General features: G+C 38.4%; 3 protein-coding genes and 2 long non-coding RNA genes across 5 annotated transcripts; 3 read left to right on the top strand and 2 right to left on the bottom strand.

The window, feature by feature from the left end:
• Positions 1-275: 275 nt before the first annotated feature.
• Positions 276-1,575, bottom strand: LOC116287986 (uncharacterized). Its single transcript, XR_016118800.1, has 2 exons — positions 1,480-1,575; positions 276-1,366 (listed from the first exon to the last, which is right to left on the bottom strand). It is a non-coding gene; the product is annotated as an uncharacterized LOC116287986 (long non-coding RNA).
• A 3,293-nt stretch (positions 1,576-4,868) lies between these two features.
• LOC116286708 (uncharacterized) lies at positions 4,869-5,667 on the top strand. The gene has a single exon (XM_089024495.1). It carries the CDS (start codon positions 4,936-4,938, stop codon positions 5,665-5,667), a length of 732 nt encoding a protein of 243 aa, XP_088880621.1. The 5' UTR covers positions 4,869-4,935.
• Positions 5,668-10,811: 5,144 nt separating this feature from the next.
• Positions 10,812-11,386, top strand: LOC148904744 (uncharacterized). The gene is made up of 2 exons (XR_016118801.1): positions 10,812-11,184; positions 11,225-11,386. It is a non-coding gene; the product is annotated as an uncharacterized LOC148904744 (long non-coding RNA).
• Positions 11,387-12,433: 1,047 nt separating this feature from the next.
• LOC116308096 (uncharacterized) lies at positions 12,434-24,797 on the bottom strand. The gene is made up of 3 exons (XM_089024662.1): positions 24,377-24,797; positions 23,016-23,118; positions 12,434-12,627 (listed from the first exon to the last, which is right to left on the bottom strand). Exons 1-3 carry the CDS (start codon positions 24,722-24,724, stop codon positions 12,578-12,580), a joined length of 501 nt encoding a protein of 166 aa, XP_088880788.1. The 5' UTR covers positions 24,725-24,797; the 3' UTR covers positions 12,434-12,577.
• On the top strand, positions 13,491-19,068 carry LOC148904743 (uncharacterized). The gene is made up of 5 exons (XM_089024658.1): positions 13,491-15,266; positions 15,447-15,523; positions 15,706-16,761; positions 16,901-17,894; positions 18,069-19,068. The coding sequence occupies exons 1-5, from the start codon at positions 15,038-15,040 to the stop codon at positions 18,971-18,973; spliced, it is 3,261 nt and encodes a 1,086-aa protein (XP_088880784.1). The 5' UTR covers positions 13,491-15,037; the 3' UTR covers positions 18,974-19,068.

The following is a 24,797-nucleotide window of genomic DNA, read 5'->3' as shown; positions in this document are numbered from 1 at the left end:
TAAGAAAAAAAAAAAAAGAGCAAACCAGTAATGACACGCGGGGACTCGCGGGTTTTCCCAAATTCACCAATTTCTGTAATATTCATAATTTAGTGAGATTCAGCATCTTTTGGTCGATAACAGCTGGGGACTACAGGAAGTCCAGTACGATATAAATTTGTGCTATATTGTAGTTAGTGTAGTCTTTTTATTTTTTTTATTTTATTTTATTTAGATCAGCATTCTTCTCAATTTTCATTCGGTCTCTTTCACTAATCTGTACAAAGTTACAAACATTTCATTAGGCGATATATTTATTATCTGTTTTTGTTGTCACGGTAAAGATGTCAGACTTATATTCACCAGTATAGGTGGGCTATCTTTGCATTTCATAAGCCCTTCTTCCCTTTCTTTTCTGTTGTTTGTTTGTTTGTTTGTTTGTTTGTTTGTTTGTTTGTTTGCTTGTTTCATTTATTCGTTCTTGCTTATAAAAGTTGTTTTTTTACAACAGCATTTTGCTTGCAACTCTTTCGTGATAGCGTTTTTAAAGTTTGGGCTTCTAAGTGCATAAATGTATGCATTAAGAGACGAGCTGCTGGACACAATAGTGCTAACCCAAAACCTCACCGACTCATATTCGTCTTCTTCTTCAGCGTGCTCGTTGTCCAGCATATTAACTATGCTAAAAGGAAGAAAGAAAATCACGAATGTACCAGTTATTATGGCCGTAGTGATTGTGGAGTTCCTTAGGCGAGCGAATCTTTTTCCGGTTGGACCATGATTGTAAGCAAGAGATCTGCTTTGGCATATGATTTCATTTCGATGCTTTCTTGCTATAAGGTAGAGTCTACCGTAGATCAATAGGAATATCGCAATGGTGGCATACTGAAAAAAGGGTTCGGCAACCTCCATTGATGAGACAGTGTTAAAAAGTATACCTTGTGCCGTAGAAATGACTGAAACCACTAGAATGACGATAACGATTCGAGATGTTGTTGCGAACGAACGATAAAAGAACGGGTGCGTTATTTCCAAGAAACGGCTTATCGCTATGCATAAAAGAATATTCAAAGACATTTGAATCATGACAGCAAAGACGCTTTTATCAAAAGCTTTGAGAGTGTTTGCTGTCAAGGATCCAAACAGCAAGTAGATAAAAACAGGCTGAACAATGATACAAACCATGAGATCAGTAATAGCAAGTGCTCCTATAAATACGTTCACTCCGTGAAAATATCCCTTGTTTCTGAAAAGAATAACGAGCACTAGAGTGTTACCAGCAATGCCGGCCAAGGAAGAAATGCCATTGACAACAGCCATCCCAATTGCGTGAATCAATTCTGTAGACATCTGGTTCAGGTTATAGATTTTAGTAGTGCTTAAGATGCTGTAAAACAAAATTCAGTGACTGCAATTGCCATCGCTTTTTCAGAGTCGCATTTCATAATATTTCCAGCATCTTTTAATAATAAAAAAACGGCCACCAAAGCGAATTATTACCTTTGAATCCAGCGATTGATCTCAAAACCTAAAATAGTGGAACGCCTTCTATGTGGTCATGAGATTACTGATTAGTCACAATAAGTGCAGCTCATTTCTAATCCTCGTTTAAGTCAGAACTGGACACTTTTTCCTTGATTCTCATTTGTTAAAACCCGAGCATCTGACTTTTTGATGTTACAGCTGGTCGGCAGCCAACATTTAATTTAAAAAACGACAACAATGGCTGTCTATCATCAAAAGAATAGGGTTTCACTTCCGTTGAAATGAATAACACAGTCAGGCTAAACTTGCTGAAGTTGACAGTTTATTTGAAAAACGAGGTATTTTCATTTGATTAATTAAAAAGTAAAAGGAAGAAAAGAGAGCGATCGAACGACTGCTAAACAATAAAAGAACCTGACATGTCGATTATTCCCCTTCTTGCCTAAATGCATAATCATAATCATAATCATAATCATAATCATAATCATAATCATAATCATAATCATAATCATAATCATAATCATAATCATAATCATAATCATAATCATAATCATAATCATAATCATAATCATAATCATAATCATAATCATAATCATAATCATAATCATAATCATAATCATAATCATAATCATAATCATAATCATAATCATAATCATAATCATAATCATAATCATAATCATAATCATAATCACAATCACAATCACAATCACAATCACAATCACAATCATAATCATAATCATAATCATAATCATAATCATAATCATAATCATAATCATAATCATAATCATAATCATAATCATAATCATAATCATAATCATAATCATAATCATAATCATAATCATAATCATAATCATAATCATAATCATAATCATAATCATAATCATAATCATAATCATAATCATAATCATAATCATAATCATAATCATAATCATAATCATAATCATAATCATAATCATAATCATAATCATAATCATAATCATAATCATAATCATAATCATATTCATAATCATATTCATAATCATAATCATAATCACTATAACTATAACTAAAATAGTGCCAAATCCATAAACTATGCTTTACAATTAGAATAAATAGAATAGGAAAAAAATATAATCTACAACTAGCAAAGAATATATAGAGGTTATCAGTCTGCTAAGCATCTGATACGGCTGTATATTTTTAAGAGTCACGGAGTATTTTGGCAAACCTTTAGGAGAGTGAAAATAAAAGTGACGAGTAAAAATGCACAGCCGTATCAGATGCTTAGCCGGCTGATAAGTTGTTTATCATTTAATTCACCTTTTCGGCGCTAGCCGTCACGGGGTATAAATTGGTTTAGATTGTGTTACGGTCGCCAAAAAGTTCGGACATTGTTCTCGAATTTCCGTACAAATGTACTTACTCTAAATGAACTATTTCTAAGTTAATGTTTAGTTAGTTCTCTAAATACAAGTAAATGATCATTTTTCTAGATTGATTGAAGCTTTTCTTACTGCTGTTAAGAGAGCTAATTAAAGAAATCTACCTAAATTTCCTCTTTAAAGTCAGTGAATTTATATGGGAATCCGAAAACAATGTCCGAACTTTTTGATGACCATAACACGACCCAAGCTAGCGCCGAAAAGGTGAATTCTGCAAAGAGATGCTCAAACTCCCTCTAAACTCTATCGTACTGATACGGTCTCATATCAGGCATGGTCTTTTCCGTATCGCTCACGTTCTTTGCAGAATTAGATAAAATATATACTCATGGGTGTGTGTGTGTGTGTGTGTGTGTGTGTGTGTGTGTGTGTGTGTGTGTGTATGAGATAAAACTAAAAAGCTATGATAGTTAAGTGAAACAGAAAATACATTTAAAAATAGAACTCAAAAGATATTAAAATGCATAATTTAAGTTTAGTTATGACACATGTGAAATTTATGAACAAACAGAACGGAAGGAGACAAAATCTGTTACGTACTATTGTTATTCAATAACAGAATCGAACTTTTATCTAAAACGTTCTTGATTATATTTACACAGCTTTTTCAATTCCCATTTGCTTTAAGTAATGTTGTCAATTCTTTTAAATAACCAACGCTTCTCGGAAACAAAAACGTGGGCATTTTGTTTACACATGCCAGAAATTGTTGTGATAAATGAACTCCTTTTTGGTCGGCTATCTGTTTTACTTTTACATGATTAAAAGCAAGGCTATAGGATATGGAATGAATCGAATGAATTTTATTTCAAACGTTCGATACAATTTTAGTCATGCTAACTTGTAATTCATTTTTTTTTCTTTTTTTAAAAAAAAGGTAAGATATCACCGACATCAAATGAGTCGTGAGTAAAAACTAACAGAATTCTCCATGCAACTGTATTTAGTATCACGTGAAATTTGATAAATGCCTATCTTCACCTTGAATGTATTCACACAAAACGTGTTTGCAAAATTAAAATAAGCGACATTTTGTTTTATTCTCAATGATGAATTGTAAATGTTGTAGGTTTTATGAAGTGTACATGTATAGTACTAGTGGCTTAGATGAAAATTACTTACATGTAAATCTAATATATAAATTTAGGCACTGCCTAAAAGTTGAGCTCCTGATACACAATTCAAAGGGAGCCCAATTTAAATAAATCTGAAAAGGAAAAAAAATCGGGGAAAAAGATCTTAAATTGAAGATAATGTCTCCCATAATAAAAACCATGCAGTGAAATCGAATCGAAATGCACCATATCGTTTTCTTTGCGCGAGTATAGAGCGTTTTCACGTGACGTCACAGCGTCAAGCCCCAAGGAGCTTTTGTTGTTCTTGAAAGATTCTTCATCAAAAAAAAAATCTGTTAACATTTGGTCAGCTACGATTTCAAGCTCACGCCCCCTCATGTGAGCCCATACAAATTATGTCTCAAAAACACGGTTTTTGGATCATTTCTCAAAATAATGACTATCTAGGCAAAAAAAAAAACGAAAAACAGAAGTGGATTCAGTTAATTCAACTATTCACGGACTGTATGATATGGTTTAGAATGAATTCTACCAAATCACGGTGACGTCACTTCCGGTTAACATGAGATGCACACGTGCTGCCGTGGATGCTCAGTACACAAAGCTTAGCCGTGGAGTTCGGATCTCTTCGAATCCTTCGAAGTTGTGGAGACTTTATCGATAATATTTTTCACTTCATTCATTAGGTAAGAAGTTTAATTTGGGATATTTTTACTTTATCTTCTTTTATCTTCTTTCGTTTTAGATTTTTCAAGTCATATTTATGATGCAAACTCCGTCCAAGCGAATCTGTTTGTAAGTCGAGTGCTTCATGCCTCACTTACACCGCCGAAATTTATGCATCCTAGGCGGTTTTTGGGAAAGAAAGTTATAGTTTCCCGAGTTGCAACCTTAGTTCTGCGAAATATTCATTATTTTGCTGGAATAAACTAATGGTTGCTCCCTACTGGTTTATTTTCCAGTAAATTTATTTCATGGCGGACGACACGAGGTGTTCACCTCCGCCATCTTGGAAAGATGAGATGTTGGGAATGTTCAACACATTCAAACAGGAGATCACTAATCAGATTCAGGAGCAGCTTGGACCTGTTGACGATTCAGATTCTGAACACAGCGTTTCCTCAGGAGAAAAGGACAGGGATTCGTCACAAGTCAATAACCTTCTTGACGATTATGTGGGTAATACCACTTCTGGTTTCGACAATCTTGCAGATGAATTCTCTACATCAGATAAGACTGGGCCAGCCGTTGATTCTAATTTAGCCACCATGGTGGAGGAACTGGTTAAAGAAAAGCTACCCAAGTCAAAACTCGACGATTTGATGTCAAAATATCTTCGACCAGAAAATTGCAAATTGCTGGTCTCGCCCAAAGTCAATAGAGCTGTTTGGAATCAGTTAAGCCAGAATACCAAAGCCACAGATAGGGCTTTTCAGAAGTCTCAACAGTATTTTATTACTGCCATGTATGCCATGATGTCTGCCTGCGAGAAGGCAACAGGAGAGATGAAGTCTGTTCTTGCACACTCTTTAGTCCTTGCCTTGGCAGGTAATCCAGAACTGAACCTAAGCCGGCAAAGATCCTCTTCATCTTCAAGAGATGGCAGAGCTTATGGCTCAAGGTCTTTTTTAGGAGAGAGAGGCTCCTACCGCAGGAGGGGAGGAGCCAGACAACGCACTCAGACCGACAAAGAATCTTGTCAATAATTTCCAGAGCTCAGGTTAGTTACATGACTCAAATTCATGCTATTATTGGGTCAGAGACACCATTTAGAGCTGGCCAATTACAACACTGTTTAGAGGAATGGAAAACAATTACCTTGGACCCCTTTGTCTTACAATGTGTGTCTAATTGTGAACTTGAGTTTGATTGCATTCCTATGCCATCAATTGGCTCTTCAAGTTCCTTACACCCAGAATTCAAATTCACATTGACAGAACAACAAGCTGTTGATAGAGAGATTGACACCTTTTTGGAAAAGCAAATTATTGAACGATGTCAGTCAGAACGTGGGGAGATTATTTCACCTATATTTCTAATACCTAAGAAGGAACCTGGGGTCTACTGAATGATTTTCAATTTAAAGTCCCTTAACCAATCAGTGACTTACCATAAGTTTAAAATGGACACGCTTGAGTCTGCAATCAAATTAATGAAGCCTGGGTGTTTTATGTCTTCAATCGACCTGCGAGATGCTTATTACTCCATACCAATATCTCCTGCCTATAGAATGTTTCTCAAGTTTGCATGGAGGGGATACCTGTTTCTATTTCGGGCCCTACCAATGGGGTTGACAAGTAGTCCACGTATTTTTACGAAGGTCCTCAAACCTGTTTTTTCCACCTTACGAACTCAATATGGACATAATTGTCTGGGATATCTTGATGACTCTTTCTTCACGGACGATACTGAAGATGCCTGTCGTGAGGCTACCATACATGCAGCTCAGCTGTTTACTCGTCTAGGTTTTGTCATTGACCCAAGCATGTCTATATTCAATCCTACACAGTCATTAGAGTTTTTGGGTTTCGTGTTAAATTCTGACACCATGACAGTTTGTTTGACCCCAAAGAAGATTGAGAAAATTGTCCTTATGTGTCAGAAGTATTTATGTGGACAGGCATATACCATTCGGGAAGTTGCATCATTGATAGGAACTTTGGTATCAACATTTTCTGGGGTGGAGTTTTGGCCCGCTGTATTATAGAAATTTAGAATGGGACAAGGATGTGTCCCTAAAAGCTACCCAAGGGGATTTTGATGAGAAAATGTCCCTTTCCAGGGAAAGTCTCCAAGAATTAGAATGGTGGGTCAGTTCCCTCCCTGCTGCAAGGAGAAACATTGTGCATGGTATCCCAACCATGATTCTTACGTCTGACGCATCTTCTGTGGGTTGGGGTGCTTGGACTTCCCAAAGTCAAACCCAAGGTCTATGGTCCCAAGTGGAGAGGAAATATCATATCAATATCCTGGAGATGCTCGCAGTTAAACTGAATCAGTATCAAACCAACACATTAGGATCTTATCTGACAATACTACCACAGTGTCCTATATTAATGCTATGGGAGGTTGTAAGAGTAAGGAATGCACTCAGATTGCTAAGGACATTTGGTTATGGGCCATCAGTCGGCACCTCTGGCTCTCAGCGGCTTATCAGCCGGGGCAGCTGAATGCTATTGCAGACTCACTGTCGCGCCATTTTGAGGATGGGATAGAATGGCAGCTGAATCCTATTCTATTTGACAGAATCTGTGGGTTGTATGGGGTCCCTGAGATTGATCTGTTTGCCAGTCGAATCAACCATCAAACGAATACCTATGTTTCTTGGAAACAAGATCCCTGTGCAACCTATGTAGATGCTTTCACTGTGAATTGGTCCCAGTTCACTACCAGTTATATGTTTCCACCATTCTGTTTAATCAGTAGATGTCTCCAAAAAATATTTTTGGAACAAGCAACAGTGACCATCATAGTACCTCTGTGGACCACACAAGCTTGGTTTACAAGGCTTCTAAGTCTCCTGATCCATCGGCCCAGAATGTTCCTTGTCACCAGGAAAGTGCTTTGCCATCCAGTTCATGGAGATGTTCATCCCCTGAGCCGCAAACTGCAACTCATGGCATGCAAGGTATCAGGCAACAGTTCATTGAATGCAGCATTTCTGAGGACATTACCAATGTCCTCATGTCCTCATGGAGACCAAGTACACAGAAGCAATATGATGTTCACATCAGGAGGTGGGGTGAATTTTGTCTACAGAGGAAAGTTGATTCATTGCGCCCAAATATCAATGACGTGTTAGAGTTTCTGCACAGTTTACACATCAAAGAGCTATCCTATTCCACAATTAATACAGCACGTTCGGCTTTGTCGAACTATTTAATGGGATTTGAATTTCCTGGTACTCACTACACAATTACTGATCACCCCTTTGTTGTACGCTATTTGAAGGGAGTGTTTAATTTAGTCAAACCTACTCCTCGTTATCAGGAGATTTGGGATGTCAACCCAGTACTGAAATACATAGAGCTATTGTCGCCGTTGGAGAAACTTTCATTAAAGGAACTCACATTCAAACTAGTTATTTTGCTAGCACTCACATCTGGACAAAGATGTCAGACATTATCATTTCTCGATATTGATGATATGAAAGAGAATGCAGATTATTATTAGTTCTACATACGGGATCATGTCAAGCAAGACAAACCGGGAAAGATTTTTGCATCGTTTATTGTTAAGAAGTACATTAAACAGGAACTCTGTGTTTATTCCACTCTTCGACACTATCTTGAAGTGACAAAGAGTGTACGTAATGAAGGCAATTCACGACTGCTCATATCCTACGTGAAGCCTTATCGACCAGTTAGTACTAGTACTATAGGTCGATGGATTAAAACTGTCCTCCAAGCAAGTGGTGTTGATACAACAAAGTTCAAGGCTCACAGCACCAGAGCAGCTGCTACATCCAAAGCAAGCCAGATGATTCCGACTGATGAAATATTGAAGCACATAGGATGGTCTCAAGTTTCAACTTTCCAGACATTCTATAATAAACCTGTGCTTACTGATTTTGCTGCAGCGGTATTAAGATAAATTGTTATTGTCATAATAAAGTTTTGTTTTGTTTGTCAATAGTGGTTGTGTCCACAATAATTGCTTTAAAGTCTCATGTTAACCGGAAGTGACGTCACCGTGATTTGGTAGAATTGAAAAATTAAACGAGCCTTACCTGTAAGGTGAAGTTTGATCGTGATTCTACCAAATCCAAGGTGACGCGCTGAGGGTTAACATGCCCTCCCTTAGAGTTATTCTGTTTTCCCACCCGTGCTTTTTACCCGTTTTTTCTCTATATCGTGTCCACAACATTTAAAAATCTGAGCATCCACGGCAGCACGTGTGCATCTCATGTTAACCCTCAGCGCGTCACCTTGGATTTGGTAGAATCACAATCAAACTTCACCTTACAGGTAAGGCTCGTTTAATTTTTCAATTCTATTGAAAAAACCACCGTACTTTTTGAGTTGAATGTACGCTATTGGATGTATTTTACAGAAGAAAATGCATGACATAACCGGAGTCAAGCTAGAAAATCGTCTTAGAATAAAACAGAACCTGCCAAAAAAAAAAAAAAAAAAAAAAACAGAAGTGGATTTGAAAACCCCGGGCTTTCTTGAACATTTTGGTATATAATTCATAGGAATTTGTTGAAATTTAGAATCGTATTTTTGCTGTTTATAAGCTCATACTATCTGTTGGCTATACATTCGCCTCTTATGGTTTCCTATGTTTCGTAGCCTCGAAAACACGCTAACTACGGTAGTTAGCGAAAGAACAGAAGATTTACGGGTCATTTAGGATGTTGTGTCACGCATTTTACTTGTGCTATATAACTTTACTTTTAATACAACCTGTTGCTTTGGAAAGAGAGGAAAAAGACTGAAAAGAGCAAATATTCCAAATGTATAGGCAATTTTTCCCATTGTTACCAGCTCAAGATCTGATTAATAATGGTAATTGAACTGAGTGGAGTGCAATTTGGTCTGAAATCAAACGCGCGATTACAAAATCGCACGACCGCGTAGCGGGAGTGCGATTTGTAATTGCAAGTTTGATTTCAGACCAAAATTGCACGACACGAAGTTCAATTACCACTTTATTATATCCATTTTGAAATCTTTTTCGAAAAAGACGTTTTTTCCAGTTAAACCGATATGACTTACAATCTATAAGTAGTCGATTCAAACATGCTGTCAAGAGAACTTGTTTATACTGATCGAGCAATGATTCTCATTTTGAAAACCAACACTTTCAATCCAAAACTAAAATGAATTTATATAGGACCAAAAGGCATTACATGTATTAAGAATCGTTTACTTACATTAAATAGCAAAACAATCCTGCCCAAAAGGGTTGTAATGAACTGGCTGTTGTCCATACAGCCAATGCTCACTGCTTGTGTTTTTACGATTTCTGTTCAACATGTTAAGATCACACTTGTGCCGAGAAAACAACAAAAATCAAAGGTTGTTTAGTCCTTCGGTTGTCCTTAAGAAGTCACGTAGCTCAGTAAAAATCTTCTTCTTAAGAAAAACTTCTTTTAATGACTGTATTTTCGTCGATGTGTTGTTATGCTTTACAGATTGAAAGGAAACCACTTTCCACGATCAATCGCCAAGAAGTCACATTCAAAAGATGCCGATTGCATTTCCCCCCACTGCTTTTCGCTGTAATATCTTCAACTTACTTAAGCAGTTACTTTACAAAGATGCTTTTGACAATTTTAAGTGATCAGTTGGTCTTTTTAAGTCCTTTTTATGGCTTTTTTAGTCTTTTTTTACGACTTTTGACGGTAAAATCGTTCTTCAGAAAATTTTTTTTGAGCCGTGGCTCTTTTTTTTCGCAAGAAGCGTTGAGCCCAACACTCAGATGGATTCCTTGATATAATTGGCTAGAAAATGACATGTCTCTCTTGTGATTGGTTCATATCAGTTGATGTGCAAAATCGTGCAATTTAGAGCTCAAAATCGTGCGATTTATGCTGAAATCACTGCTGCAGGGAACCAATCAGATTGCAGGATTTGCTTGTGATTTCAAAATGGATGTAACAACATACCAAATTGTCACTATGACATCATATCACATACTGCATCAACGGTCAGATGATTTATCTTTGGCTTTGAAAATGGGGTCACAGGCACCCCTGAGCCCCCTAGATACGCCAATGTTAAGTTAAACAAATTTACACGTTAAAGTAAAAAAATGTTCAAATTGTAATCATAGCTAGGGATAGTTGAAAATAGCTGGGGACAGTTGATGACAGCTAGGAGCAGTTGAAAATAGCAAGAGATAGTTGAAAATAGCTAGGGATAGTTGATCATAGCTAAGGGATAGTTGATCATAGCTAGTGACAGTTGATCATAGCTAGGAACAGTTGACCATAGGTAGGGACGGTTGATCATAGCTAGGAACAGGTAATCATAGCAAGGGAAAAGTGAGGTATAAGTGTGGAATACTTCTATGGGATACTATACGTATGAGCGACAATATGACATTCTACCATGAAGTACATCCCTTCTAAGGAAAACAAACACTCGATCGATCGATAACAGTCAATAAAATACACAAACTGGACGACAAACTCCATGGAGATTCAATGTTTTGGCTGGTTTCAGGTGGTTTCAAGATGGTTTCAGGTCGTTTCAGGTCGTTTCAGGTCGTTTCAGGTCGTTTCAGGTCGTTTCAGGTCGTTTCAGGTCGTTTCAGGTGGTTTTAGGTCGTTCCTTGTTTTAGTAAATACCAATAGTACTATTTTAGATCAATGACGCAGTAGAAATTCCTTGCCCGCCCCCATTCAAGCTTACGGCATGAAATACGTTTTTGTCATGAAAATATTCGACTAGAAATAAATATGTTTTGCTAATCAAACCTAATATCATTTTTCTTGCTAATAAAATAAAATAAAACTCGTGCGAGTACTATTTTACATCAATGACGCAGTATGAATTACTGGCCTGTCCATTTACAATCTTTTGTTTACGTAACTAATTCGAGTTGTATCAAAAAACAAAAATTGCACTTAAAGTTTCTAATTTAGCTCCAGTTTCTAATTATCTGCTTAGAACTACCAAATTAAGTTTAAAGTAAGTTGGATTAAGGCACTCTTACCACGAAAACCACATATGTTCAACCTCTTTCACCTCCTCCGTGTCCCGATCTTACAGATCTCAACATGCATTTTCACCAATGTGTGGTTTCACCAATGTCAATCATGACGAGGTCCACCAATGGCATTCGTAACACTAAATTCCGATCATACCTAACTCAACAAAAACAAATGTACTGTGCCCATAGGCACAGCACAAAAAAATCAATAATAATCATGTCTTCCCTCCCCTGACCGACTTACGCTGTCCTCCACTGAAATACCAATCATCCATCCATCCATTCATCCATCCCTCCCTCCCTCCCTCCCCCCCTCCCTCCCTCCCTCCCTCCCTCCCTCCCTCCCTCCCTCCCTCCATCCATCCATCCATCCATCAATCAATTCTTCTGCTCGCTCGTTATCGTCGCCTGAATGAAGTAGGTTTTGGTATGCGTCAGTTACAGCCATTCTCAATAACACGCGCCGCTCTAGCGATTGTTTCTGTCGCGACGAAGAAGCTTTTGGTGGACGTCAGTCAAGGCGTTTCCATGACATTCCATAGGCATGTGCCCTTATAGCTTTGTGTTTTCCGGCAATGTCGTGGAAATACCTTGTGATTGACGTCCACCAAAACCTTCTTCGTCGCGACAGAAACAATCGCTATAGAGGGTGCGTGTGATTGAGAATGGCTGTTTCGTTCTTTGTGTTTCGTGGTGTTGAAGGTGTTTCGTTCTTTAGTTTATTTTGTCGCGACGGGAAAATAGGATTTTGTGCGTGTGATTGAAAGTCCCACAAACGAATGATTAACAAATTAAGCTTCCGCTTACAGGTCATGCAATTTTGCAAGTTTATTTATGACGTACTTACTTCACAAATAAAGAAGGCTACAGGATCTCGAATGCCTGGATACTAAACCTCAGAAAATATAAAACCACGGCATTGTGCTCTATTTTGAACATAATTACTTTGGGCTTTCAGACTCCAGCAGCTTCAGAAACTATTTCATCGACACAATTAAGTAGGCCTAGAAATAAAAAAGTACGACATTGAGATGAAGCATATAAGATCTGGTCAGAAATATAACCAAATAAATAATTTCTGGAAAACACAGGTTTTATTACTTTTTCAGTAGGCATGCATGTTGAATGATGTATTTATCTCAAATATCTTATGTGAAGAGGTTCAACTGCAACCTCATAATATTTTTTCAAATGAGTTTAATATAAATGGCGCCGCAGGCGCCAAAAGTGTGAGGCGGGAAGTCGATTGCAATAACAAGAGCCACAACCAAGGATAACTAGAGCGAGAGACTCTCTGGGATACAGGGTAATTATCTAGAATCATCTTATTAATATGTAACCATCAACGTAAATAGCGTAAATAATTATCCATTTTCAACTCTTTTATAGTCTCCTACGAGATAAGATATTAACCAAGTTTATGGCTTTTAAAAAAAGGAATAAAAAAACAGCACTGTTGATAAATAATTATGAATTTGGAAAAAAAAGGAACCGACTCAATACAGGTTTGCATGAGTAATGCGACTTCGAAAACGGTAATATATTCTTGCAATATATAAACGTCCAAAACCAATGACAACGTACCATTCCCTATAACAAAGTACCATGGTTCAAGGTTATTAGCTTTTTCGCTTTTGTCTGTCTGGATAGTCAGCGATTTAATGATTTCCGAAATATTGAAAATCAACCACACCCTAAATCCATTGTTTGATGTAGGTTCTTAAATTCGGCGGAAAACCCAGATTCTTAAAGGCGGGGGCGGAATGGATATCAACAGTGGAGAGCAAGGCTGAATTATAGATAGATAGATAAGATAGATAATCTTTATTTAAGAGCGACTGTCTGTAAGGGTCGAGAACCCGATTTCAGCGACCACTTGGTCAAATTCTTCATACTTTGCCTGAAGATACCCTTGGATGGACCATTTACAAAAATCATATTAAAAGGTTCCAGCGGATTTTTATTTTTGAGAAAATCCCAAAAGAGTGAAATGGTCGCCAAGCGCCGGTTTTCGGCTTCGATAATCGTCCCAAGGATACCCCAAGAACAAATGGTCGCTGTGGCTACAAAATTCGCCCAATCGAGCTGAAACTTTTCACAAACCTAGGGTAACATTTCAGCTTTTAAACTAGCTATAAAACTTTGCTGTATCTGGAAGGAATTATTTATTATATGTCGAAATACTAACGGTACTGAAAAATTACCGAAAGAAAGGAGCTATGTTTATCGAGCAAAAGCATCTACTGGTACCTAATTTTCTTGGGAATAAAATTGATTTCCTTAAAGATAAGCTATTAAAGTTAAACTGTACCAAATTTGAAGCTCAAAATCGAAGTATTTCTCAAGTTATTGCTTTTCAAAAACATTGTTTATTTCTTACTGGTTTAAGGGTCAAATGTCAACAAACTACAACTTCAAAGATTCCAGTTAATGCCGGAGTCGAATTGAATGCTTTATTACATGCATGGAAATTGCACTATCAAAAGACCGAGTTTTCATAGCTATCCATTTTACATTCTGTTACTTTTTGAATGCTAGCGCTGTTTTTAGATATTTCTTTCAGTTTAGGTAGTTTTTTGCCGAAAGTTCCCGTCGCTGGCACTGAGTAAAATTAAACAAACACGTAAACATTTACCTGAATTAATTGTCCTTCTGGCGTTACAAGATATCCACCTTCCATTGCATTACTTCTTGCCACTTCTGCCATTCTGAATCTTCAACATTACTATTGTTCTCAGTACCTTTTATTGATCTACTTTGAATATCTTGGAAAGAGCAAAACAATGGCCTTCTTAAAAGTCACAAACAGATGATGCCTATCTACAGTTTGTCGAGCCATCTAACGTAATTTTAAAATAAGTACACATATGAAGCCCTCGTAAATAATACAAGGTATCTTACAAAGGACACCATTAGTGAATGCTTAGTGAAAGCTATAGATTCGCAGTCCCAGAATTCGTTACGTAACGAATGTAGACATTTACGGCCTTATTAATGTGTAACACAATACCTGAATCGTGCTTGTGTGACAAAACAAACTAGGTATCAAATATATGTTTTCCAGTATTTCGTAACCTTTACTAGTAGTATTGTGGGCTGAATTTCGCAATCACATAGCATGAGTTTGTCTTAGACCAGATAATGGATTTTTGCGAGTATCGCACTCTTTTGGAGAAACTTTTTCCGAGGAATGATATTACTGTTTGCGGCCAGAGTACAGAATATCCTGGTCATCTGGATTTCATTCCGCTTGGGTCCTGTACAAGAGACGTACAGGGTCATCTGCGATCACTGCAACTTGCTGCTGACGAGGGGGTCGAGAGTGAGTTAAAACTTTTGCTAACTCGAGCAGGTAAGTAATTATTCCGAAAAGCTCATATTCTTAGGAAATATAATTTACGCTGCATATATCAAATGAATTTTTCAGGTGTTTTCTGTGTGGACGAGCAGCACAAAATACTAAGTATATGCCCGCGTCATAGAGCTGACTTTGGAATCCGGTGGCGGTCGAGAAGAACGAACTGCGCAGCCCCACAAAGTATTGCTACACACACAGCTAATGCGAAGGGGAGTCACCGCATCAACAGCAAGCAGTCTTGGTTGATCTTGAAGACCACAGGCATACTTATTTCCGTCGGATTACGTAAGTACTAATCCGCTTTAGTCATGAGGTTAGGGTTAGGGTTAGTTCCATGATGTGTGATGTAAATACTGTCAGGAAGGTTGGAGGGAGATATTTAGAACTATGCATGTTTCAATGCTCTTCTACTACAACTATGACTAGCTACACTGGTGCTCATTTTGTTCTAAATCTTTTGGACAGCAATATGCACCAAATGTCGAGAACATGTCAACAACAGAATAGTTGATGAAGACAAGACTTCTGCGGCGTCAATTGAGGTACGGAATTGTAATAAAATTCGTCAAATCTGTGTACCATACTAATGTGATTCCACAGGTCGCAGTTTCCGCTATTTGTGGAGGATTTTTGTCTACAAAAATTTTGACTGGGGGTGAAACGGGAAACCAAATAACTCCAATTAGTATATAAATTGATATTTTCCTAACGACTTCTTCTATAGCAGAGTGCAGAAGCAGTGCATTCCAGTGAGGACAGCGACAGCTCTAACAGCTTAAGCAAGACGTTTTCCAAGCTAAAAATATCAAGTCAGCAACATGATGATACTTTCCTCAGCCCTGAGAGTGGGAGTACTACCTCGAGTGATGATGCTGGTGCTCTTTCTCTAGATGAACCACGTGATAAACTGAATCGGTTTCTGGTTTCTCGGGGAGTTGCGCCCATCACACAACCATGGCTGGAGTTGGAGACTGTAAGTGCCACCACCAAGTGGCGTTATACTGCACGCGCGGTGGAGGTTGTCGCTGCGGTCCTTACAACCATCAGTCCAAATAATGCAGGAGCTCTGTGGCAGGAAATTGAATCTTCGACAGCAATATATAAAGCCCTTGGAATAGAAGAAATTTCTAATTCCTCGAGAGAATATCTCCAGGCCCTTGCAGAGGCATATAACAACGCAGAAAGTTGGGAGAGCAGAAGGCAGGTTCTTTCAATCATGACGGGAATTGCTAACTACAAGACAATAACATACTTCATTCCAACACTCTCCAGATACCGCTATACAATTGCTAACCTGCACCACTTGCAGTTCGGACGTGGAGCCCCAATCCAACATCACCCCACAATCCGAATGCGCGTAAACCGAGGACAACTCGATCACTTTTTATCATTTATCACAAGCCCTCACCTTATACAAGACTTACCATTTGGACAGAAACTGCTAACACTATCAACTGGTAGAAAGATCGAAGTGCCAAACGTTATACGAACTGTGGTACCCCAGCGAATAGTAAAGCAATACAAGGCGTACTGCGACGAAACAAGCTTCGAGCCATTCAGCGACCGCACCATGCTAAGAATCTTATCAGAATGTAAAGCATCTGTTCGTAAGTCCCTCCAGGGCCTGGATTACTTTGCCGCAGATGGTGCTCGAGCTTTTGATGATCTTATGCAACTAGTACGCCAAGTAAGCGAGCACAGCCAGTTAGGCAAAGATTGGGAACGCCAGCATATCGACGCGCTGAAAACTGCTAAACTGTATCTAAAGAGCGATTTCAAGGTAGTAAAAACTTAACCACGTGTTCCTGTTATTTCAACCTTAAACTTCTTTAGAAGGATAACTGGTCTATTTTAGATGCATCCAAATTCTAAAATCTGTTGTCCAATATATTAATCATTATTATAAATTCCTTTATTAGGTCCACCTTAGTAATGCAGCAGAAGTTGCAGACCACTGTGTCGTGTACGCTCTGAGTGACAACAAAGAGTCCACACTGTGCGAGAAATGTGATCACAATCATGAGGAGATTTGTCACCAGTGTGAGAGTCTGAAGAACGTCTTGGAAGTTATTTCGAACGCGATATCTGAGGCATCTTACCCTAACGAAGACGAAAAGGATGAAGCAATCTACCTTGCTAATACCGCCATGCTTGCCATACAGTCTTGGAAATGTCACCTTCTACGCTCACTACGTCAAGACCAGGCTCGCCTAGATACCATCGACACTCTAGACAGAAACGCAGTTTTCATAGCCAATGACTGGGCTATGAAATTCCTGCCACAGCGATACCGGGAATCTCAGGCAGACTGGTTTGGCAAGCGTGGCATCTCCTGGCACATCTCCGTTGTTTATAGACGCGTGGAGGGGGTGCTTCAGTGGCAAACTTTTGTCCACGTCGTTCAGTCATGCAGCCAGGGGAGCTCACCGGTAATAGCGATCATCCAGCATGTCCTGTCTACACTCAAGAAGGAATATCCTGAAATCAATGATGCTTATTTACGTCAGGACAATGCTGCTTGCTATCACAGCGCTCCCACTATATTGTCATGCCAAAAGATAACAGCTAGCACTGGGGTAACCATCAAACGAGTGGATTTTAGTGACCCACAGGGTGGCAAAGGAGCTGCTGACCGGTTAGCTGCAACGTGTAAAGGTCACATCCGAGCCTTCATAAATGAGGGAAATGATGTCCTCAACTCGAACGACCTGAAGGATGCACTGCTCTCCCATGGTGGGATAAACGGAGTGCGGGTGGTGGCTCTAGAAGCAATTCCCGAGTTCCCAGAAGTTGAGCAGAGCATTCCTGGAGTGACCAAATTCAATAACTTTGAATTTAGCAAAGACTACATCAGGTGTTGGCGTGCGTACAAGATAGGTGTCGGGAAGAAAATCAAGGTGGAGTCATCAAGCGGTAAGTAAAGCAATGCATCGAAGGTAGAGGGGGCTCTTTAATTATCAGTTTTGGAAGGACGCTTTTTTAAACGATTAGATTAAAAATAAATTAAAAGACAGAATAGAATGAAGCATCTGATTCCCCGGGTAGCGCTTTTACACTAAATAATGTGTTTGTATTTTTACAATGAAGGATCTCATATAGCCTGGTTGGATTCGCCGTTTTCCCCAGGAGATTTCCGAGCACTTGGTGGTAAAACAAAGGCACCGCCAGAGACAAGCGTCTTGCAGGAAAGTGAAGAGGTGAACACACAAGGTGTGAGTCCTAATTCTGGAGTGTTCTGCTGTCCGCAAGAAGGGTGCATTCGAGTGTTTCAGAGGGTGTCTGCTCTCGAAAAGCATCTCTCTCTCGAGAAGTGTGTACGACATGTAGAGAAACACACACTTCTCGATCTCGCCAAGATAGGATACAGTTCCAATCTCGACGAAGGCGTGGGAGTGGTGCCTACTATAACCATCCCAAAACAACAAGGTGCATCGTCGAATGATATCCATAAGGGCTGGGCTCTAAGATCTACTAAAAAATCATATCGTTTCAACGACAAACAAATATCATATATGAAAGCAAAGTTTCGCATCGGTCAAACAACAGGTCGAAAGCTGAACGCCGACTTAGTTGCGCGAGAGATGCGACGAGCTCGTGACGCAGACGGGAATCGTATGTTCAAGCTGTCAGAATTTTTGACGTTGCATCAAATTGCATCATATTTTTCTCGCCTGAGTGCTGCGTCTCGACAACAATATCCCGATGAGGCTGACCTTCAAGCAGTCCAGGAGGAGATAAACTTTAGTAGTGTAAGGAAACATATTGAAGAAATTGACCAGCCACAACATCCACTTGTCTACGACCAGTACGACTTGTGCACGATGGATACGGAAGACAAGTTAAAAGACCTCAAGGTGCCTATGCTCCAACACATCTGCGAGCAGCTTGATCTTGACGTACCTCAGCGTCCTGTGCGTCGCAAAGCGCCCTACCTTACACTTTTGAAGGACTTCGTTAGCAAGTGCCCTTGTAAAAAGGACACGAACTGCTAGAGGATTTATTGTTCTTAAGTTTAGTTCTTAACAAGAACTATTCTCGTGATAATCAATGCTACTACAAACGTGTACCGATATGATAGGTAGCTGATGTGGGGGGGGGGGGGGGGGGGGGGCAGTGTCTGTAGCCTCAACTTTGCACCCCTACTGAAGAATAATTCTTTTTATTGGTCTTTAGATTCATTGGGTTCTGTTTAAAAAAAATCAAATATTAGTAGCTGCGGAAACGATGCATAAAAGGCGTAGATCTTCAACAATATTATATGATACCGGCAGTGGACGAACGGAATCTTAATTGTTCTACCTATGTCTTGCATTAATTCAACAGTCTCGTCATGCTAAAATAAAAATTAGTACAAGGCGTTCCTAGAGCGAGTACAGTTTTAAGATTTGCGTGACGAGTCTAAATTTTGTCACTTGCTCCAATTACTTGTGTTTATCATACATGACTCATTATACTGTAAACATCAAGAACAAAGTAAGACAATGATACAAATTCTTATTGAGATTAAAAATGATAATTTTATATAGTTTGTAAACGTATAGTTAGGAACATTTGTCATAGTAGACATCAAGGCTCGCAGCTAGCAGTTGTCATTGATGATCTAATCAATTCTGACAGGTCAAGGTTTATTTCGATTTCCTTGGCTAACGTGCTGATTTCAGAAATAAAATCTCTACTACCAATAAAATTTACTAGAAAAATTATAAAGAACAATAATTATTTTGAAGATTCAGAATGGCAGAAGTGGCAAGAAGTAATGCAATGGAAGGTGGATATCTTGTAACGCCAGAAGGACAATTAATTCAGGTAAATGTTTACGTGTTTGTTTAATTTTACTCAGTGCCAGCGACGGGAACTTTCGACAAAAAACTACCTAAACTGAAAGAAATATCTAAAAACAGCGCTAGCATTCAAAAAGTAACAGAATGTAAAATGGATAGCTATGAAAACTCGGTCTTTTGATAGTGCAATTTCCATGCATGTAATAAAGCATTCAATTCGACTCCGGCATTAACTGGAATCTTTGAAGTTGTAGTTTGTTGACATTTGACCCTTAAACCAGTAAGAAATAAACAATGTTTTTGAAAAGCAATAACTTGAGAAATACTTCGATTTTGAGCTTCAAATTTGGTACAGTTTAACTTTAATAGCTTATCTTTAAGGAAATCAATTTTATTCCCAAGAAAATTAGGTACCAGTAGATGCTTTTGCTCGATAAACATAGCTCCTTTCTTTCGGTAATTTTTCAGTACCGTTAGTATTTCGACATATAATAAATAATTCCTTCCAGATACAGCAAAGTTTTATAGCTAGTTTAAAAGCTGAAATGTTACCCTAGGTTTGTGAAAAGTTTCAGCTCGATTGGGCGAATTTTGTAGCCACAGCGACCATTTGTTCTTGGGGTATCCTTGGGACGATTATCGAAGCCGAAAACCGGCGCTTGGCGACCATTTCACTCTTTTGGGATTTTCTCAAAAATAAAAATCCGCTGGAATCTTTTAATATGATTTTTGTAAATGGTCCATCCAAGGGTATCTTCAGGCAAAGTATGAAGAATTTGACCAAGTGGTCGCTGAAATCAGGTTCTCGACCCTTACAGACAGTCGCTCTTAAGGTGGAGCCAAACTAATTCAGAGCGAATTTTGGACAATTTTATCGCAAAACTAGTGCGTGAATTTACTTTATTTTTCATATAATGTGCTTGGATTATCCTAGATTCTAACAGTGTATTTTATTTTAAGATTTTAAAAATGTTTAGCCTATTACGGCCGAAAATCAAACAGTGCTATTTTTAGTTTTTGTCTTTTTTCTCCTCATTCTCAGGTACGATTTTTCTGAAATTTTCAGAATCTTATCATCTAGTAGTATTGCAGCCTGTGTATAAATTTGGATGGAAAGTCTTGGGCAGAAAAAGTTATGACGCCGCTTGAAAATTCGATCCAAAATTTGAAGAATATGAAACATCGCGCTGCAGAAACATTACCATTGAATGGATTGCATTGAAGTTTTCACATATCTATTTCCAAGTATTGTGGATGAGCCTTACGAAAAAATCATCATCAAATCTTAAAAACTCATCGAATAAATGTTCTTTTTTTTTTACTAATTGTCGTAAATTGTTGTAAACCTCAAAAATGAGAGTTTTGCTAACAATCACGTTTTCGCCGTTTTCTTCAAAACGGCTCCAAGTTTTTTCTTTAAACTTCCTACATCAATAGGGCAGAGCTTTATCTAGATGGTAGTGAAATTTCTACAGCTCGTCCTATCCAAATTTTGGAGAAAACATTTTTTAAAGTGAGGTGTACCTAAAGAGACCTCGTCGGTCGACAACAACGCTCTCGGTACGTCGTTCCACACATTATCATATTTGAAAAAAAAAAAAAAAAAAAAAATATATATATATATATATATATAATAAACAATTTACTAAAAGCTGCTTTCCGAGAATGCCGATCTTGCGTTTGAATATCCCCAGAGACTCTGTGTTCCTCATACCACTAGGAAGACTGTTCCACAAAGTGGCGCCACTGTAGCTAAAGCTATTTTGATAATAAGTTTTTATAATTATTTGGTGATAAGGTAATAAGTGTTTATTTTCAGAGTCCCTGAGGTTGTAAGCAGAGTCACGCCTAGAAAATTTTGAGTTTAGATATTCAGGAGCTAGCCTGCGCAGCGTAAACGTTTAAAAACCATTGTGGATTTATGAATTTGTTGCGGGCGGTCAAGATTTTTCCACCTTGAATCTCTAATAATTCAGTTGCATCAGCATCATAATTGGAAAATGTCAAAACACGGCCTGCTCTATTTTGCAATTTCTGCAGTTTGTCTCGTAACGTTAGAGTGACCACAGTAAATCCATGAAACCATTGTTTTCTATTGTTTAACTAACACTATTTTGTACTATTTAGTAATTAGTGTTTCACGGATTTACTATGGTCACTCTACTCCACAGCTACCCCAAACAAAATCACAGTAGTCAAAGTTTAAACCAGTTCAAACGCACGGGCTCGGTTTTGCATTACAATTCAAGACCTCGCCCAAGCGTTTGAATCTTTATTTAAAATATTGAAAGCAATATATGTGGCTCGACGGGGTTTTCTCGGCGCGCTACCATGCAACTTCAAATCGCAAATAGGCGGAAGCAAACAATTTATTGAGAATATATATATATATATATATATTGAAATTTTAAGGGAAAGATTAATTTTTAAAAGGAACCTGTTTTTGCTGTAATACCATAGAGGACCAGACAAATTACCCCCAAATTTTCGAAGAGAAATTTAACGCGTGATTTGTAATTTCACATCTGAAATTTCCCTGTTGCCATGGTGATGTGCTTTCCTCTGTTTTCAAAACAGAATAGCGTCTAGATTGTCGAGACTGTGAAAACGAGGAAAACGTTCATTTCTATCGCCGAAAAAGCCAGCAGAGAATATAAATACCAAAAAAACGCATCGAAAACTGATGGAAAGTATTTCAAAACTGTCTCAAAAAAGAGAGAATATCCCGGAAAAGTACGAGAAATTTGAGGTTGAAGTTTTGAAGCATAGAAATTTTGCAAAAATAAAACATTTCAGTAAAGTCCGGAGGTGGTTCGTGCTGCGTTTGCGCAGACAAACTTCCCTGGACCAACTCTTATCGTTACAATTCTTACCAGTCTAATTTCGTTACTCTGTTCGTCTTCGCCGCGCGCGCATCGATAAAAGTGGGTCCAGCTCTGGACTAATGGCGAGTGAATGTACACAGTGGCGCGCTCCAAAATGCTTCTCGAATCAGAAGAACTCGACCCAAATTCTCCTGGGTCTCATCAGGTTCAATGACAATGAATTTGAAATGATTAAATGAATGCCGTGACCGGCTGATAAACGTCTCTCTAATTTATTTTTTGCTATATAAAATTAATCGTAATTATTGCATGCACTACTTATTTCTTGTTTTGGGACGCAGGGGAAGCGTTTTCAGGAATTTTATTAGGAACATCTTTTTTAAGGAAAACAGAGCCAGCCATCCACATAGCCAAAAAAGAAAACTCACCTTGACAGAGATTTTCATGGGAATTCAGGATTTGTTGATGACATACGCCGCTGATGGAATACATGTCCCGAAAAATGTCACCTTTCTTAACGGGACTTCCAATCTGTAAAAACATATGGGGAAAATGTATTAAGGTAATGTGCTCGCCGTGCGTATCAGTTCAGTGCAGCGGTTTTCGTGCGCATGTTGGTGAGGAAAGTTTGACAGGGCTTCCTGTGTTTCAAAGATTTCAATATGACGGACACGAGTTTATGGTATTCAAAGGCTAATTGAAGAAAAATTCGAATCCCGTTTCATATCAGTTTTGTTCGCCTTCAATGCATTTACACAGTTTATCATCAAATAGTCCCCTTCACAGTTCCCTGCGCCATCTTGAAAGGTAACCGTGCCTTTGCATCGAAGCGAGACGAACGGTGAACTTGCAATGATAGACCTTTTTTAACAGCTTGGACAATTATTCACATGTCTCTATCATTGCAAGCTCGCCGTTCGTCTCGCTTCGATGCAAAGGCACGGTTACCTTTCAAGATAGCGCAGGGAACTGTGAAGGGGACTATTGCCGCGGTAATAGCAAAAACGTTCAGTACACCAGAGGTCGTACTTTCCACTGAAACTAAACGATATCTTGAGCTCCAATGATATCATCTAAATGAGCACCGTAACCCCTAATTTTTATGGTTGTTTTCTTATGTACTATTCAAAAATTACTTATGTACGAATTTTAAGAACATTTTATCGGCAAAAACGTTTACGCAATAAAGTTACCTAAAAACTTTCCAATATGTTTACGGGAACGTGAAAATATGCCTGGACAACGCGAAAAACTGTGAACATCTAATGTAATCGCATATACATTTAACATGTCTTTTCATTATACGTGCCCTTTTATCTACTACAATCGGGTTTTTTTCTTTTTTTTTTCTTTTTTTTCTTTTTTTTTTGCAGCAACGGATCAAAGTATAGTAGTCCATGACTTGGCTTAACATTTTCTTTCCTCGTAATTTCCTTTAACCATAGCCTGCGTGCAGCCGAACTAACTGTTAAGTCCGTCTGCGAACCAGCGACAGCTTAATAATTGGCTAATTGAGTTGGGGGGGCTAATTGAGTTTCTTCCGTCAACACAACGAAAAGCAATATCAAAAGCATCGTTTTTTTCTGCTGAAGGGGGGTTTCAGCCCCCCTTTGCCCCCCCCCCCCCCCCGGATCCGCCCTTGACCCCATGCCTTTAAATCTAGAACAGTTCAAAAAAGAAATGACCAATATGTAATTAAAGAGACGCCAGTAAAGTTTTTATATGTTTATCTTATATTGCTTTATTCTACTGAGATCAATTTTTTATAAGATTCATTTGAAATACTTACCAAGTACGGTCTTAGCTGACTGAAGACAAAACCTTCCTTCTTCATAAATCTTTCTCTCTCCCATGTTCTTGAAAACTCTTGTTGCAATCCAGCGTCGTTTAGGAAACATTTGCCTCTTTTTTTACCTATTTCAAAATTGATTGAAATGCACCAGTCCCGTTCCAAGCAATGAAGACCGCATTGGGTGAAGCTGACTGAAGATATTAACTCCTTTTGGTGCTCATTGAGTATCATGTCACGTTTTGTGATGATAGCTCCGACAGAGAACGCGGAATTAGAGCAATCAGGATCAAGTCCGTGACTTACAGTCAATATGCCCACCAAGATTCCGAAAATCAACGAAGTCATGATACGAAATACAACATGGCTTTCAGGTGTCGTTCAATATACTAACATGAGAATAAAAGATCCTTCACTTAAA

This window comes from Actinia tenebrosa, unplaced genomic scaffold (genome assembly GCF_029948245.1).
Source record: "Actinia tenebrosa isolate PJP-AT-01 unplaced genomic scaffold, QUT_ActTen_1.0 PGA_scaffold9__36_contigs__length_13948895, whole genome shotgun sequence".
Classification (NCBI taxonomy): Eukaryota; Metazoa; Cnidaria; class Anthozoa; order Actiniaria; family Actiniidae; genus Actinia; species Actinia tenebrosa.
The sequence above is the reverse complement of the archived record's forward strand: the minus strand, read 5'-3'. Positions and strand labels throughout refer to the sequence as shown.

Coding starts and splice junctions, on each gene's coding strand:
- LOC116286708 (XM_089024495.1), top strand. CDS start 4,936: ATGGCGGACGACACGAGGTGTTCACCTCCGCCATCTTGGAAAGATGAG.
- LOC116308096 (XM_089024662.1), bottom strand. CDS start 24,724: ATGACTTCGTTGATTTTCGGAATCTTGGTGGGCATATTGACTGTAAGT. Junction 23,119..24,376: donor GTCAGCTAAGACCGTACTTG/GTAAGTATTTCA, acceptor ATGTTTTTACAG/ATTGGAAGTCCCGTTAAGAA. Junction 12,628..23,015: donor CCATGAAAATCTCTGTCAAG/GTGAGTTTTCTT, acceptor TTTTATTTCTAG/GCCTACTTAATTGTGTCGAT.
- LOC148904743 (XM_089024658.1), top strand. CDS start 15,038: ATGAATTTTTCAGGTGTTTTCTGTGTGGACGAGCAGCACAAAATACTA. Junction 15,524..15,705: donor CTTCTGCGGCGTCAATTGAG/GTACGGAATTGT, acceptor CTTCTTCTATAG/CAGAGTGCAGAAGCAGTGCA. Junction 17,895..18,068: donor CAAGGTGGAGTCATCAAGCG/GTAAGTAAAGCA, acceptor TTTACAATGAAG/GATCTCATATAGCCTGGTTG.